The following is an 18,341-nucleotide window of genomic DNA, read 5'->3' as shown; positions in this document are numbered from 1 at the left end:
CTTTGGGGCATGGCATTAGGTGACTTGAGCTTGTTCTGCCTTTACAAATTGCTTTAATTCATTTTTTTTCCATTTTATTGGACTTAATGAAAGCATACAAAGCCAAACTCTTAGTAACTTACTATAAAACACAGGAAATTCCATATGATATGCATAATTATGCCCATGTATTAATAAAACTGGTGCCTATGTGAAGAATTTGAACCTTTAGTGCCTGAAACATCCCAGGCCTGTCATAAGCTCTCTGTTGGGACATACCACACTGGGTGTAATAGTGGTCATCCAAGCAGAGGCCATGAAGGTGTCCTTGCAGAAGCACTGCTAGATGTTGGTGCCCAGTTCAAAAGATACATTCAGCCAAACAGAAGACTCAATTTTCATTTCACTAAGTATTCTAGCATACTATGTGTGTTCAAAAAAAGAGCATAGATCAAGTTTTTACAGTATCTAAATTAAATAAGTTCATTGCTCTTTATAAACTTTTTGCTTTTGTTTCTCAGTGATCAATGGAATCCAGCAAAGCTACTCTACAAATAAAACACTTCAACAGTTTAAAATAATGTCAAGTGCAATTTTTCACCTTAAATTTCCTATGATATAAAAGCATATGTTTCTCTAACAAATCTTACCTCCAGAAGTCCATCTTCTGGTAGATCTGTGCAGTGGACAGCATTCTGAATCTTGTTCTTCCCAAAGACAGCGCGCAGAGTTCCAGGTCGGAGACAACGGGCTATTTCCTATTAAACACAAGAAAATCAAAAGACTTTGTGAACTACATGGTGCAGCAGAATCTTATAATGCAAAACATTATCGTGATGTACTAGCATATGTGGTGCACCAGAAAAGAAAACAAAGAGGGTAATTTCAGTCTGAACTACGCAGGGACAATTGCTAACAAATCAAGATCAAAAATTGTGAAAACTGTCTGCTTGAAACTGGGCCAATTGAGGGAGGTTAGTTAGAATGTCGGATTTTCCACATTACAGATACTCCTTCTTAGCATTTGTATTATTATAGTTAACTTGTGTTAACAATTTCGCAGCTCCTGAGCACAGAATGTGCTAGTATTTAGTGAGCAGACACCAGCACACAGCCTGCCTCCATGAACAATGTACTTCCTCAGATATTGGTGACAGTGAACTACTGAGCAGCGTTTCAGCCATCCAATGCTGCTGTGCTTCTGTGACCCTGTGACTACCAGTATGGTTCTCAGCTAAGGAAAGATGTTGTCTTTGGTTTGATCCTTCTCAGTATCACTCCAGACTCTTTACATCTCTGTTTTCGCTGTTCTTTGTATTTGACATTTCAACCCTCTTTCTTTATCTATACTGCCAAACTTCTTCTTGGCTTTCAAGAGTACATTGGATTATTATAGCAGATACCGCTCAGATCTTAAGACAGCAATCCTCTCCCACCTCTGCTATGGTGAATTTCTCACCTTATACATCACAGGACTGCCTTTGTTGGCTCTTACCCCCACTATGCTCTTTCTTTCAAGGCATACTGCAATCCTGCTGTACTTCTCTGCACTATCACCTTGCAGACTTACCTTTTGACCCTTGTCCTATGCCAACCACACCAAACCTTGTTAATCTGTCCTCGCTGCATTATTAGTGTAATCATTTTGGAAGTGGCTAGCATAGTTTTACTGTGCCCCTCCCAGGTGTTTGCTTCGGTGTCTCAGCTGGTCATTCCTGACCCTACAGCCAAATCACCAGACTGGACTGTCCAAGCATTCCTTAACTTTTTGTGTCAAGGGAGTTCAAAGCAACTTCAGTAATGGCTCCTGGCTGACCTGGAAATCTGTGCACAGGTACAGATGAGAACCACCTGTATGATGCATGCTTTCTTCTGGGAAGGCAGTTGAATGAGTCCCACAAGAACTCAGGAGAGTGCAGCACTGCACTGCCAGCACTCTTCAGTCACTTTCCAACTTCTTTCATTTGTCACATCTCATTCCTAAACTAAGACAACTGGACTTTAAGGGCAAGATTTTCTCTTAACCCAGCAAGCCCTAGCTATTTTCCTGTAGTAATAATTAATTGTAGTAATCTATTACCTAATAAATCTAGCTCTGTTTCCAGTGCTGATCTGCTATACACCTAAAAGACAAACTGCTTTAACACCTGAAGTATATCTAACATGGTAAGAGTTTCAGTTCTCCACTGCTACCGTATATACATTACTGATCATTCAACATCTTTGAATACGGATGCCGGGGATATTTCAATATATTATTTCAATTTCAACTCTTGATATCAAGCAAATTTTTCTTTAAAGGTTCAAAGTTTGATATTAAAAAAACAATTAAATGAACAAAAAACCTCCCTGTGCTCCTCACTAAAGCTTTGTGATGAGAAAATCTGCTGGAGAAATGGAAGTCATACCAGCTATGTAACACTTCAGTCAATCACTTCCTTAAAACAACTGCTGATTCCAGTAAGAACTAACATGTCAGAAAGCTGGCAATAAGTTTGGGAGTATTACAAAAAAATGTTTGTGGCCAAGGAACGTTTGGAAATACTTTGGTAAAAGATAGCTTAGATCTCAAAAGCTAAACAGAACATGAAACACCTAACTTTATCTCCTATCTATCAAACTCTTTGGCTGAAACTGTTCCCTCCTCCCACAGCTCCAAAAATGATACTTCTTAAGAAACTTTCCCAAGTTTTCCCTTCTTTCTCACAAGATTCATTTTCACTTTTTCTTTTTTTTTTCTTTAAAAGCAGCAATGGCCATTTCATTTACCATTTGCCCTTAGCTCCCATTTCTACTTTACAACTTCACACCAGAAGACTTTGCTTTTGTTCTTCACTCGGACTCAGCTCACTCTCACTAGGGCTGGCAAAAGCTCCCACGTTTGCAGTATATGACCTCTTCTTCTTCCTCCAGTTTTCCTACATGGGATATAACACATTCTCCTGCTCCCTTGAAATTCATGAACCTTCCTGCACAAACAGGGACTACTTCTGTTCTGTCTGCCATTGGATTAGATTAGAAGGAGACAAAGGTAGGCGCTGCAGCTCTTTACGTTGTTAGCACTTGATTAAAAAGAATCTAAATAAACCTTTCTGGACATCAGTTAATAAGCAGAACAAGAGGTAGGACATTCTCCATTTACAATTACATAGCCAGAAGAAGAAAACAAGCATCAATTCCAAAGTATTATTAATCTCTCTTATAACACACTGAGAAACCTCCAGTAAACAAAATAACAGTAAAGTATAGGGATACAAACAGCTGTATAAGGCCCATGTATTCGCATGTATGTATAGTTGGAAATCTTGGGAATGTTTCAGAGAGGTGGGAAGAAAGTTCCTTAGAGAATTTAGTCTTTACAGCACATCTTAATATACACTCTTCGACTCTATGACAGGATGCTTGCTGAGCACTTTATTTATAGTGCCTTATATGCAACAAGAGAGACACAAATATAATAGTTGTGGGTTTTTTTGTGTTTTTTTTTTTTAACTATTTTTTATAAGTTTGCTGCTGAGCCTAGTTTTAGGAATATGTTTTGCATAGTCATTTTCATAAACTTTCTCAAAGGAGCTAAGGCAATGGCTTCAAGTCGTGCCAAAGCAAGTTTGGTCTGGATGTTGGAAAGAATTTCTTTATGGAGAGGGTGGTCAGGCATTGGAACAGGCTGCCTAGGGAGGTGGTGGAGTCACCATCCCTGGAGGTATTTGAGATATGGTGCTTAGGGATATGGTTTAGCAGTAGACTTGTAGTGTTAGGTGAATAGCTAGACTTGACAATCTTCAAAGTCTTTTCTAACCTAAATGATTTTATGATTCTGTAGAATGATGGAAGAGTTAAGAGCAACTCCAGCTGTTCTACCGTATGTCTAAGAGAGGAAGAACATGTGTGTGGGGGAACTTCATGCATGTGTGCAAATGAGAATGCTACAAACTCACTTCTCCCATGAAAACTACACTATGTCTGCAGCAAACCAAGCCATGTTAGGCTCCATCTTCGTGGATCTCATGCAGCAGGTTATTTCATCACACCTTACAGACTGGGCTTTGATCTACAGCCAGCCCTTTGAACAGCCTTCTCCTCTTACACAAGCTACAGACACTATATTTCATGTTTCTATCCAACTCTGCCCTATGAAAATACTGCTTGTATGAAATACTTGGAACGTGCTAAAATCTATCTCTATATGAGCGGAAGGAAAAAAAAATCACCAGTGATATTGGTAGAGTAATATGTCAAAATCAGACTGAAAAATTATAAACATTCTTCATGAGCAAGGTTCGTGAACCACTTGTCCTTCAAACAACTGATTTTTCATGTTCTGGAGAGGAGTTATTATTTGAAATGTTAAAATACATTCCAGCCAAAACTGAAGATTTCAAGTAAATTGGCCAGATTGCTTTTTAAAGCATCTGCTTTATTGGGATGTCTGGAAAGGCAGAAAGGTCACTGGTCTTAACCATTTCTGCATGCTTTATTGTTGTTTAAATAGCATTCAAGCTAAAACCAAAGCTGCAGTCACTGGCTCTGTGTAGCAACCCTTTCCTCCTTCCTCACCAGGAAACCACACAAACCTTGAATGTATCAAAAGCACACTCAGAAACTTTTATAGCCTGTGTTCCACTTAAACACCAACTGGAACAAGGGAACCTTAACAATCTGTTGCTAGTTCTGTTGAGTGAAGCAAAATAAGAGAACTCATGTTCCATTCCTCACCTATTACAGTGTGCTACCAGAACAGGTTCATTCTTTTAGGTTTGCTTTCAGGACAGCAGCATTTAGAGGACTTCTTGTGCTGCAAGAAAGCCTGCAGTCCCCTGTAAGCCTCAGCAAAACATCCTGTTTGCCTTCTTCTGAGCCCTAGCTACACACTGGCTCCTTGCTCCTCTCAGCATACTTCACTCATCACTCTTTCTGAAGGCTTTATGATGACCTGGTCTCCCACTCCGTACTCAGAGAGTTTCTTCCTTCTCTGCTTCTCCATGCTCAGCCACCGTCATGAAAGAGATGGCCTGTGAGGGTGCTGTATGATTCAGAAGGTGGGAGCCAGAGCTCCTTTTCTCCTTCTACTGACCAGCTATGTCTTTTTTCAAGAGAACAGAGCTCATATTAACAAGGAATAAAGTAAATTTCAGTACTTGCAGTGGAATTTGCCTGATCTAACTTTAGTCATCTGAAATCTGACGGCAACTGAGCTTCCTCTGTACTGAGTGAAGGGTGATAAGCCCCTTCAGAAAAAGATACCTTTGCAGCACAGTTTGCAAGGCAGGTAGGATAACTGTCTTCTCTTCCCATCAACACAGCTTTTCAGTGGGCTCTCAACTGGGGAGATTTTAGCACCAGTCATACAGCACAGGTTGCATCAGGGAACTGCACAGAACAGTCATTCTGACACAAAAAATAAAATAAAAAAGCTGCATAGCAGAATGCAATGCTAGACCAGTGTTTCCTGTGATGGTTATTCAAGTGAAGAAACACCAGAACAATACTGTTACAGTGGGAGTGACTTCACTTGATCAGTCTGAGACATCCTTCTCAGAAGCTCTCACCCAAAGGCAAAGGCTACGCTGTCAAAATCACATTTGTGTTCACAGATGACCTTGAACATGATATCACAAGGGCTAGCTTGCCTCAGCTTGCTTTGTATGCCTTCTTTGCAACACATACTTCCTCCAAACTCTAGCCAACCATTTTGATAGGGGTGTTTTCCCCATCACAACTTCAACTCTGACCTGGCTGACATTCCCCAGTTTCATGCAATGAGCCACCTTATACTCAACATTAGTCAGAGCAGAAGAACGTGACATCTTTGTGCTCATTCATAAATCTGAGGACTGCTTAACACAGCAAATGCACTGCTGAGCCTTCTACATACATTACTGAGAGAAAAGCCTAAAGGAGATGGTACTGTCACCACTATAACTGAGTAAGAAACTATTTTGCCCTGAAAGCTGGGGTCCTTCTTTTGACAAGTACTTCAGAGACTTTCTAAATACAAAACGAGGTCAGTGTTAAAGAGAATGCAGCAGGTATCCTTCAGCTTTCATTTTATAAAGCTAACCAGAACACAAGTCTTTTGATGACAGATTGATACATTTTCTTTGTCCACAGGAGCTGCAGCAATGTCATGTACATATATGGACCCAGTATCTAAGGCCTTATACGCACAACTAGGGGAGTCAGTGTTATCAGAAACTCTGCATATCATATAAAAAAGTTAAACCAAAACAATCCCCTCTGAACACACATACACATACCCTTCACCTCCTAATCTTTTTCAAAAAATGAACTGATGTACAGATCCTCAGGAGTCTAGAAAGGCAACACTGAAATTCTTTATAAAATTTAGCAAAACCTTCTATCACCTAAGCACTACGCACATGACCTAGACATCCAAGCTGTCTTCTCCTGACGGATGATAAAATATTTACGTTCCCGACCACTTACTGGATGTCATCATTAATTGAGCAAAGTCTGTGTGCATTCAGTCACATTTTTGAAGTAGTGGGCTGTAAAGGTTTGTTCAACAAACCCAATGATCAGAGCCAGGCAACAGCAACGTTTTCAGCTGCAAGGCTATAGAAAGTGCGTCAGAGACTTGTCTTCTGAAATCAAATAGTTTTGCAATGGTAACAGCAAGTAATCAAATCATAGTTTATTTTGTTACAAAAGCCCACGCTAGCTTGGGTAAAAAAAATCCATCTGCTTTTCTGTTTACTTTAAAGTCAGCCTACCTCTGAACTAAGCACTCTGCAGTCCAGTATCTTCTGGAGTTTTTGTTAACAGCCCTAAAATTATGTTCTGTACTCCAGTGTTGGCAGGTTTTTCTGAAGCTCACAAGTCTGCAGAAGTTGTTATACTGTCTGCTTCTCACTCTGCCTCCCCTTGAGGCACTATCAACTCTCTCCACTTCACTCCCACACACATTCCCTATGGAGCCTCCTCGCTGGCGGCCCAAAGGTGCCGCACCAACTCTCCACAGTCTTCTCTGTGGGCAGCAAACGTGGCACATTTGCCAGCCTGAGATAGCATTTTTGCTGGTCTTAGCACTACCGATTGATGTATGAGCAATTCCAATGATAACCGCCTTGCTCAAATTTATTTACTGTTGTATTTATTTGCATATCTGACACAGCGTATGGGCTTAATTTAGATAAGAGTAAGAAGCCACACTTTGGAGTTAAGGCTAAGCTAGATTTGATGATGTTTTGAGGATAACTGACATACCAAGTGTTAGTTGGCCACAAATTAAGAATAAAGATAAAATACCTAGTTATCTTGCTTTACTACCGGGGTGGAATAAAATATTACATACGTTACTCAACAAACTGGAAAAAAGCATTTAGTAACTCAAAAGTAACTAACTCCAGAAGACATCAGAAAATACAGCATAACTGTAAACTGAATTATTAGTTACATTACTTCAAGCTTTAAAGATGAAATATTGGTCCTACTGATCCTTTCCCACCACCTTCAATGCATCCAGAATTACATCCATTTATTAACTCACATGTAAAACAAGGATAAAAAAAATACTAGGCTGCAGGGGATATTCTACAATATTAATCCATGTTAGCAAAACATACAGAGAGTCTCCAGTGAAAGTCACTATAAAACTGCAAGACATTTTTAGCCTGCAGATATCTTGGCTAAGTTTTTCCCCCTAAGAATAATTGCAAATTACTTTTTTTCAGAAATTACAGAGACTTTCGCATTTGCAAAAGCAGTCCAGATATCTGAACTTCGTGCTTTGCAGGTCAGAAAAAACTGCTTTTAAGCTTCTACCAAGATTTCCCAACTTGAACCATCCACTTCAACAGAACATGCAGACCCTTCTCACTTGGAGCTTAGCAACAGAGTGATTTCCCTTCCACTCTGCGCCCTGAAGCCTCTCCTAGCCAACAGCCAGCTTTCCCTTGGAGGCAGTTACTGCTGCCATCTCTTCCCACACAGTTGCGAACAGCCCTGTTCAGATGGAAGAATCCCTCATTATTTTGTGTAACAGCTACATTCTCTAAAGCCCCTGCTGTGTTCAGGACTAGTTGTACTAGTGAGCATTCCTATACATATAAAGACCAAGTTCCCGGTCTGAAAGCCCTGCCATACGAACAGACACAAAGAAGAACAGAAAATATGAGGAAAATGGAATAGGAAGACAGCAATTTCCTAGAAGCACAAAGAAATACGTACTTCACAAGCATCATAAGTTCAATGTCTGGTTCTTAGCTCAGATCTTCCCAATCCAGTTCCTCAACTATTCTCTCTCCTTGACTTAATGCTGCTTTAATTGCAGTGTAGCACACTGTTGATAAGTCACGGTCTGTAAAATGCAGACCATTCAGGTCACCAAAGGAAAACTGAGAGCTACCATGGGAACATAGCATTGTTCAGTTAGAAGGGACCTTGAGAGATTATCTAACCCAACTGCCAGATTAATTTAGAGCTAACTAAAAGTTAAAGCACATCACTGAGAACATGATTCATAATGACTCTTGAACGCTGACAGGCATGGGGCATCCACCAGCTGTCTAGGAAGGTTTCCAGTGTTAGACCACCTTAAGGGTAAAGAAATCTTTTCTGTCTCTTCTCCCAGCACAGTTCTGTGCTGCTCCTATCCTGTCATCAGTGACCAGGAGCAGAGCCCAGCACCACCCTCTGCTTCTCCACCTCAGGGATATGCAGAGAACGAGGGCCTCTTCTCCTCTAGACTGGGCAACTTGAGTGCCCTCAGCCTCTCCTCACAGAACATGTCTTCCAGCCCTGCTACCAGCTTATGGCCCTTCAGTGAATGCTTTCAAGTACCTTAACATCTTTTTCATATTGTGAAGCCCAGAATATGCACAGTATTCAATGTGAGGCTGCAGTGATGCAAAATATAGTGCGAGAATCGCCTCTTTTGACTGGCTGGGTGTGCTGTGTTTAATGCATCTCAAAACCTGATTTGTCCAGAAAGATGTTGTGAGAGACAGTATCAAAAATCTTACTACGTTCCGGAAAGATTACATGCTGTGCCTTTCTTTCATCCACCAAGCTAGCGACCTTATCTTAGGAGATCAGATTACTAAGGCAAGACTTCTTCGTGAGCCCACAATGACAATATCTGATTACAGCTTTGTTCTTCAAATGTCTTTCAGTAACACCTAAGATAATCTACTCTGTAACTTTTCCAAGAACCAAGGTTAGACTAACAGAACTGTAATCTTTCCTGGGTCTTCCATTGTGCCTTTCCTGTAGATCAGCATCCTCCATGGGCTCCCAAGACTATCAGTAAAATGCTGGAAGGAGTCTAGTTCAAATATCTCCCAGAAAGATGAGGGCATGTGATCAGACATTTCTCCTAATCGCCTATAGCGTGACTCTTCAGTGTCGGTCATCTATAGACACCCACGACAACATCTGCTTTGTCATCCATCCCCTTAATTCTCATCCAGAGGTTCTCTACTGAATCATCCCTAACAACAATGCCAGTACAGTCTAAACTATCCCTTACACACAGTAAAACACCTTTACTTTGCTTGCTCTGCTTCTCCCTCCTGGACATTAGACAGTTTTCCAGCACTCCAGTCATGGGACTCATTGCAGTAAGTCTAACTAATTTCCATGTCAGAGCTCTGGGAAAGGACCAGAGCTTCCAGTTTATCCTATCCGTTCCTTCTACTGTTGGTAAATAAGCATTTCAGATGTGCTCCTGAGGCCTCAGGGCTCCCTAGAGTAGCACAAGTGCTCCTACGACCCTTGCCACTTTCAGATGGTATCGTTCCATCCCAAGGCTTAGCTTCAGCGTTCCTAACAGTATCCTACTCTTTGTCCATCACTCCTACTTCAAAGCACTCTCAATTCGTCCTGACAAGTTACAAGCCAATAAACATGGTCCCCATCAAGATGAATTAATTCTGTACCTGAATGATCTAAACCCTGGGGAGGCAACAAACTTTTCTGAAAAGAGGGTCTGATCTGCAGATGGGAGCCTCTATTTCCTTCACGAGGGAGCCACCTTTGACTGTAATTTGCTGTTGTTTCTTTGCAGCACTGTCTTGATATTACACTTGCTACATGGGTATTGGTTCATCTGACCTTAGTGGGAGAACACACATAGATTCCTCTTTTTCTATCTTTTCACATCCCCTGCCTACCATACCCAGAGCCTCATGGTTATCCCACAAATATGAAGAATTCCTGCTCACGCATCTTCTACCCCAACCTCATTCTACCCTTCAGACCAGTAAGTAAAACAGGTGCAGAGAAAGGGAAATCTTCTAGATAGAGCAATTCAAGAGAAGTTGCATATGGACATCAGATGCAAGCCATCACACTGTAAATGAAAGAAGCTGCTAAAAATTCTGCACAGGCGGCCCTGTGTAGTAAAACAGAAAGAGTTAGCCTAAACCAAACAGACCCGCAAACAGAACCCTAAATTCTTCAGGTTCTCAGCATCTGAATTACTCATTTTATATCCAGTTTCCTTAAATATCTTTTTTTTTTTTTGTTACATTTTTTTTTTTGTTTGCCCAGAGACAATAAAACCAGAGCTAAAGACTGAAAACTCTGACTGCAGCCGTTTTCAAAGCTGTCAGCAATTGCAGAGAGGAGAATTTAAAGAAAAGTAATAAAAACAATAAAATATCCATCATCATCAGAGAAGTCAATCCAGACTATTTATTTATTTCTGTTACAGAAGGGAAGACTGAGATCCCAGATTTACTTTTGCCCAATTTAAAGCCATCATAATATAGCTCAAGCAGAAAGTAAATTCAAGTATGTTCTGATCACAGCATGTACATCTCACATTAATTTAATGGCATACAAAGCACCTATAAAATTTCAGTCCATATACACCTTGTTGAAATGTATAGTCTAAGGATATGACTTATGCCACCTACAAAGGCAACCAACTCATTTTTGGGGAAATCCACCTGAGAAACTGATATATCTCCTTCTAGCAGTGATCAATCTCCCACAGATCAATTTATCACCAAGAGTACATAAAATACACTATGATCTGCACTTCTTTTTCTGTTTGGTTATGATTTGCTCTACCACCTATTTATTAACCAAGCAGAGCTTGAGTAAGCATTCCTCTGGGATAAGAGCTTTTACAGACCTGGTCATCCTCTCCATCTATCTATTCCAAGAGATCCTAATAAAAGAAAAAAGAAAAGTCATGGCCATCTAGGAATTGCCTGCTCCTAAGTTGCCAGCTGAAAGACATGAAATCTTTTGGGACAGCTGCAGTCAACTCCAGGATACACAGGCTCACACCATTATCAAAGTTATATGGAAAAGGGCACTACTGCCTTTTTCTTGTATTTTTGTCATTTGCTCTGCTGTACATTTTCAACGAGCACCATGGTGCACTAACTCTAACTGCCTTCTACAGTACTCTGGAAAAAGCCCTTGCAGTGTGGTAAAATTCCAGTTTGGTGTATTATTTTCTTACATTGTTTTTTACTGGAGATAAAATTCGTATTACTTCATAAATTCAAGTATACATAACAGTAGTACAAAACTACCGTGTTTCAACCTTCAGTTAGGAAGAGTTCAAGGGAAGGACAAGCCTATCTACAATCAACAAAAGCCTGAATTAGGCATGTAAGGCAAATGCTTTTAATCTATTCAAATCAAAGATTCTGCAAAAACACAAGGTCACTGTGACCAGGATGTATATCTGTTCTACACTAAGAAACCAGAGAAGGAAAAAACCTTTGTTCAGTGCATAGCAATAACATATTCTTCCCCAGACAGAGTGACGTCAGCATTTCCCATATCTTCTGAAAACACTGCTCCCTTTTTCCAAGAAAGGACTAAGGTCATATGGAATTTTATTATTATTATTATTTACTTCAGTCCCTCTTTTCAGAGATCAGCTTTGTATATTCAAAAATATTGCTATTCATTGTAAAAGAATGATTTGCTGCCTACTATAACCAAACAGAACACAGGGGAAACAAAGAAAACAACAGCTTAGACTGAAACTAACCCAGAACCAAGCACATTTTCAAGGAGGCTCTTACCTCGTGCTTTTATGGACTGAATATTTCAATGAATCTATGAATCAGAAACACCAAGAACAAGGGAAGAAACCATCACAGAGTATTTCAAAGTCAGAAGTTTAAAAAAAAAAAAAGGCAATCACCAAAGAAGGTGGATTTCCCATGACTGCAAGAGAAGACTGTAGCCTGTGAATTCTGATGGCTAGATTTGTGTCTTATTGGCAAAGACTGTATATTCACAAGAAGAAAGAATATTCTCATTTTTAGAATAGAGTATTTTAACCCACCTGTTGGCAAGGTAATCACATTTTAACCCTGTCTAGCAGGGAGAAACAAGCCCTGGAGAGAGAATTCTTTAGGTCACTTTTGATCAGCCTGCCTGTGATAAAAGTACATTGTGTATTTGTTGGCATCAAGCTGATGTCACACAATCATCTGGCATGTTAAAAGCCTACCTCTTTTTCTACAGTAGTGAGAAACAAAACACTTCTCCCTAATCCATCTAAAATACTCAAGGAATGAGAGACAACTAAGACACTGTATTTTGAAAGATACTAGCTAGCTTTTTTCCTTAAAAAAAAAAAAAAAAAAAAAAAGGAAAACAAATGCTAAATGAAACTAGGTAAGAGAAGCATTTTTAAGAAGTTACTTGCTTTCAAAAATAATATACAGTTCATCTATATTACATAGGTCGCTCCAAAAATAATGTCTCCTATTTATTTTCATGGAAACTACAACAGATACAAAGAACACAATAACACTATTTGACAGAGCAAATTCTCAGCTGCAAAACATTTTTTTCAACACAGTCACTACCATTAGCTGTGCATTTTCACAAGCGATGAACAAGAATCTGCTTTCTGGACTCATCAAAATCTGCCACAGTGGAGGTGACCCACTGTTTCACATGATTACTATTCACATCACTATTACAACATCATTTCAATGAAAACGTTGCCCACACAGTCCGTCCATCTTTCATTGGTCCAAACAGATGGAAGTCAGAAGGCACCAAATTCAGACTATACAGTGGGTGGGTGTGGTAGGACAGTCAGCCAAGATTGGCAGTGTGCATCACTGCCTTCCAACTGGTGTGGGCCTTAGCGATATCTTGTCACAGAGGAAAGACTGTCTTCTTCTCTGGCCTGACTGTAAGATCAAGCCTTCAGCTTAGTCAATGTTGTGATGCAGTGGTCAAAGGTGATTGTCCAAGTTCCAGGAAACTCAGCAAGATCCCAAAGGACAGCGCACATCACTTCACCTGTTCAGGGCCATATCTTAAACTTTTTTCTTTGATAGAAAATTCACGTCGCCAGCCCATGGACTGCTGTTGACCCCAGATCGTAGTGGTGGCATCACATCTCATCACCAGTAATGATGTGATCCAGGAAAATATCACCTGCAATCTCATATTGGTTCAATAGGTCCTGACAGTTTCTGTCTGTTCCTGTGTGAGAATTTGGGGCAGTCACCTGGTGCAAACTTTGTGATAATTCAACATTGCCACTATCATTTTCAATATGTTGAAGATGATATTCAGCTCTGTACACAGTTCCATGGTCATACTGATATGCACCTGATTGAGACACTCTTCATTTTGTGATGTGACAGCTGTGCACAGCCATCCAGAACACAGCTTGTCTTTCATGTCGCTGTTGCCACTGCTGAAATGCACCACCCACTGCTTCACTGTGCTTACATCTACATCCACTGTTTGATCTCTATAAATATTCAGCAAGCATTGATGAACATCAAGGGGAGGCATTTTTTCTTCACAGAGGAATTCAGTTCCACATCTTTGCTTCATACACACTTCCGTGCCAGATGCCATTTTGTCAGACTGCCTCTCTACTGCCATCTGTGACACGACAGCAATATGTCATGAGGTACTGGTGGGAAGGTTCAGCCTCTACTGCCACACCAACAACATCCGCCTTTGAGATTGTGGGCCAACATCATAAAATAGGAAGCATTACTTTCAGAGCAGCCTTGGTATATACTAAATCCACAATATCACTCTCTGAAATACAGCATACAGTGAAAGCTTACTGAGACTCTAAACAGAAAGATGAAGTACAAAAAGGTCATGGAAACATTAATTTTCTAAAAAAGACCTACAGATGGAGAGTTAGAATCAAAATCCCTCATGATTAAAAAAAATCAGATCCTAAAGGCTGAGTAGACAAATTTATATGACTCACAACATTTATAAGAATCTTGTGTTCATCACAGAAGCCTAAAATACCATATTTTTAATAACACCCACCTATTGCTTTGAGACGCACACAGTCTGAGTGTAAAGGGAGCCTTTACAATCCCTAAGACAATCTTTAAAACTTCCTTCACACTTACTGATAGACACAATTAGTCTTTGTGATTTCAGGTAAAGCCTGAATGTCTTTACCTTCAGCTGTGAAACACCTACTGAACGGCACAAAAGTTCTTAAGCAAGAAATAAAGTTTTCTTAAAAGTAAATATTCTAAATATAGTTTAATTCTTTATAAAATGGTTAGGCCTAAGATGTGTTGTAAGGAAAAGTCTAGAAAACCTAGCTTCAGCATTCTTTGTCATGTTACACATACTGGGGCATACCTAGGAAGTCTCTGTGGCAGTACAGCAAGTCAGTGAAGATGGAACTGAACTTGGCAAGGTATTCCACAGGTATGTAGATCCCACAGAAGAGACGGGCCAAAGAGAGCACACCTCCTCTGCTAAGTAGGAAAGGAGGACTGGCTACAACAGATACAGAGAAGGTTGAGGTCCCCAGTGAGCCAGGATTCTCACATCTCTGTATCTCACATCCCTGAACCTGAACCTCTGTGTGGGAACTGGGGGAGCAAACTCCACCCCGCTATAAGGTCAGAGCAAGTCTGAGACAGACTCATGAGACTGAATATGTACAAGTCCACAGGGCCAGATGACATGCATCTCGGAGTCCTAAGGGAGCTGGCTGATGTGACTGCCAAACTGATCTCCATCATGTTTGAAAAGTCATGGCAAAGTCCTCTGGGACTGGAAAAATGGAAGATATTGCTCCCATTTACAAGAAAAGGAGGAAGGAGGACCCAAGGAACTACAGGCTGGCGACCCTTACCTCTGTGCCCAGGAAGATCAAGGAACAAATCCTCCTGGAAGACATGATAAGGCACATGCAGGACAAGCGGGTGATCTGAGATAGTCAGCATGGCTTCACCAAGGGAAGGGTGTGCCTGACCAAGCTGGTGGCCTTCTATGACAGAGTGATGGCATCACTGGACAAAGGGAAGGCAAGTGATGCCATTACCTGGATTTCTGCAAAGCTTTTGACATGGTTCCCCACCACATCCTTATCTCTAAATCAGAAAAAGATGGATTTCAAGGATGGATTGTTCAGTACATAAGGAATTGTTTGAAGTTTCATAGTCAGAGTGGTCAGTGGCTCTATATCTAAGTGAAGGCCAGTAACAAGCAGTGTCCCCCAGGGGTCTGTCTTGGGTCTGGTATTCTTTAATATCTATTTAACATCTTATGACATAGATGATAGCATTGAGTGCACCCTCAGCAAGCTTGCTGATGACATCACGCTGAACGGTGCTGTTGATATAGCAGAAGGAAAGGATGCCATCCAGAAGGACCTTGATAAACTCAAAAGATGGGCCTGCGTGAACCTAATGAGCTTCAACAAAGCAAAGTGCAAGATTTTGCACTTGGGTCAAGGTAATCCCAGATATGTTTATAAACTTGAGAGTAGCCCTACTGAGGACTTAAGAGTTGATGAAAAATTGAATGTGAGCCAGAAGCGTGAGCCTGCAGCCCAGAACGCCAATGGTATCCTGAGCTTCATCAGAAGAGGAATGACCAGTAGGGCAAAGGAGGTAACTGTCTCCCTCTATCCTGCCCTCGTGGGGCCCCAGCTGGAATACTGCATCTAAGCCTGGGGACCCCAACATAAGAAGGATGCTGGATACAAGGAAGGGCCACAAAGATGATTCAAGGGCTGGAGCACCTCTCCTATGAAGACAGGCTGAAGGAACTGGGCTTGTTCAGTCTGGAAAAGAGAAGGCTGTGGGCTCACCGCATTGCAGCCTTCCAGTTTTTAAAGGGAACTTATAAACATGAGGAAAATCAACCTTTTACATGGGTAGATAGTGACAGGACAAGGGGAAACGGTTTTAAACAAAAAGAAAGGAGATTTAGATTGGACTTCAGGGAGAATTTTTTTTTTACTGAGAGAGTGATGAGGTGCTGAAACAGGTTGCCCAGAAAGGCTGTTGGCTGCCCCATTCCTGGAGGCGTTTAAGGCCAGTTTGGATGGGGCCCTGTGCAGCCTGATCTAGTACTTGGTCTAGCAGCTCGTAACCCTGCCTGTGGCACAGGAGTTGGAACCTGGTGATCCTTGAGGTCCCTTCCAACCAATCCATTTAATGATTCTGTGAAGACCAATAACCAATGCTGTTAATGCCTTGTGACACATCCTTGTTTTCCTTCAGTTTCTAGTCTTATGTTCAGCTTCCTCCTGCTAAATGCAAGCCATTTATTCCAGCCTGGGACCACATACAAGGAGCCCAGAACAAAGTCTGACATAAGGGAAATACAGGGATGCAGATGGGCTTGAGGCTTCTAAAGCTGATGCTGATTTCGAGCAGGTCATACAGAACCTTTGATAAAATGTTGGTAGCTTCCTCAAAGTGTCCAGAAATTTCAATTAAGGGGCCTTCGTTGTCATGGGATACAAAAACATTGTAGTGACATGCAGCAAAGGAAACTGGAAAAACAAAATTGCTACATAGGCCAGACAGACTTTGTTGGCAACTGATAAATAAAATAACAAAATATTACAGCAACCATGAACAAGATGCAAATGTACTTGACTTTCAGTTGTCTCCCAGAACCTTCTCTCCAGTGGATGCAAGCAGCAGACTGCCCCCCAGTCATGCCTCTGTGGTGGTAGTGGGCTTGATACCAAACTAGGCAATACTTTTTTTATCTACTATTATCTATGTTATCAAATGACTGCAATTTGTGATGACTAAAACTAAGTCCGACAACTTCCGATCTAGCATTATTTAGGCAGAAGATGTCACACTGTTGACACTGTCAAGTCTTGTAGTTCTGGAGCATCAAATGAGGAGTGTCAGATAAAAGTTTTGTTCAAACTGCAACCTTGCCAACACAGCTCAGTCACACTGGATTAAAGGCAGAATTCAGTCTTGAGGACTTTTAGCATTTAGTCTCCTGATGATAACTGCCAATCATGACTAAAAATAGCAATTTTCAAAATATATCCATTTACTTACCGAGAATCAACATGTGCCTACAAACTCCTTTTCCACATGACACTAAATGGTCATCATATGACAGTGATCTTTGGGCAATAGTAAGTAACATTGAAAGCAGCATCTAAAAGCAACAATCTCTGCCACCACTCCTAGTTTTCTGATTTCCCCACAAAGACGTTATTTCGGTGAGGCTGAAGTCCCTTTCCCCGTCAGAGGACATTCTGTTGACCATTAAAGGTGACTTTCAGAAGTCAATATGTAATAAACAGAGCTGAGTCATCTCAAAACTGTAACCAGACTGTGCATCCTGCAGCCGTAAAACATATATATATGATAAAGCCAGGTGTCAGGGGGTTGGCAGACCTTTGTGATACCCATCCAGAAGCAAGAGGACACATCAGGAAAACTCTGAACACTGCACACATACCTGTAAAATTTTTTAATCAGATTCTTAATTCTCAGCTGCTCCTAAGGCTACGACACTGCTTTGAACAGAAAAACAAACATGACATTTATGTGTAAGTCTGTTTTCCAGTACAACCAGTGCAGACTCCATCCATTTTAAACAAAGGAAAGCAAACCACTACCGCAGATGTGGGGTTTGACAAGTTGTAACACTTTTGCAGGCAAATGTCACACCATACACCAGTGTAACTGGCATAGTCTAAGGCAGTGATGGCAGCTCATTACTACAGCCACCTTACAGCCATGGTCCATTAGCGTACAGCAGTCTTAACACTTCCTTTCTTCTAGACAGTGTCTCAGTAGGTCCCCTGCTCCCCCTGAACGTATAAGTCCTAAGCTTATTTTGAGCTGTGTGAACCAGCAGCGTCAGCTCAACCAAAACACCACAGGGAAGAATCTCTCTCTGCGGCCTCGTTCTCAGAAAAAAATTACCAACTAGCAGGCCTCAGCACTGTCTGTATCACATTTTCATTAGACCTGCAGAGTTTGATGGGGAAATTAAAAACTGAAAGGACAGAGTCAGATGACTGACCCTGGATAACATCTAAGCAATTCAATCATGTCTTTCCCATCGCAGGCTTAGACAGCAGGATATCGTAACTCGTATCGATCTGTTTGCTGCTCTAGCTGGTAATGGTCTGGCGCTGA

General features: G+C 41.0%; 1 protein-coding gene across 10 annotated transcripts in view; it reads right to left on the bottom strand.

The window, feature by feature from the left end:
• Positions 1–18,341, bottom strand: part of NME7 (NME/NM23 family member 7) — a 92,516-nt gene that overhangs the window by 16,128 nt on the left and 58,047 nt on the right. For all 10 annotated transcript variants that reach the window (XR_004169754.2, XR_004169756.2, XM_031613201.2 and 7 more), the window contains one exon: positions 630–737. Coding sequence is in view for 8 of the 10 variants with exons in the window: in XM_031613201.2 (XP_031469061.1) it covers positions 630–737 (108 nt within the window). In the remaining 2 variants the exon portion in view is untranslated. The remainder of the gene's footprint in view (positions 1–629; positions 738–18,341) is intronic.

Source organism: Phasianus colchicus, chromosome 1 (genome assembly GCF_987193195.1).
Source record: "Phasianus colchicus chromosome 1, bPhaCol1.hap1.1, whole genome shotgun sequence".
In the NCBI taxonomy this organism is placed as follows: domain Eukaryota; kingdom Metazoa; phylum Chordata; class Aves; order Galliformes; family Phasianidae; genus Phasianus; species Phasianus colchicus.
This window is presented reverse-complemented; position numbering and strand designations above follow the sequence as displayed.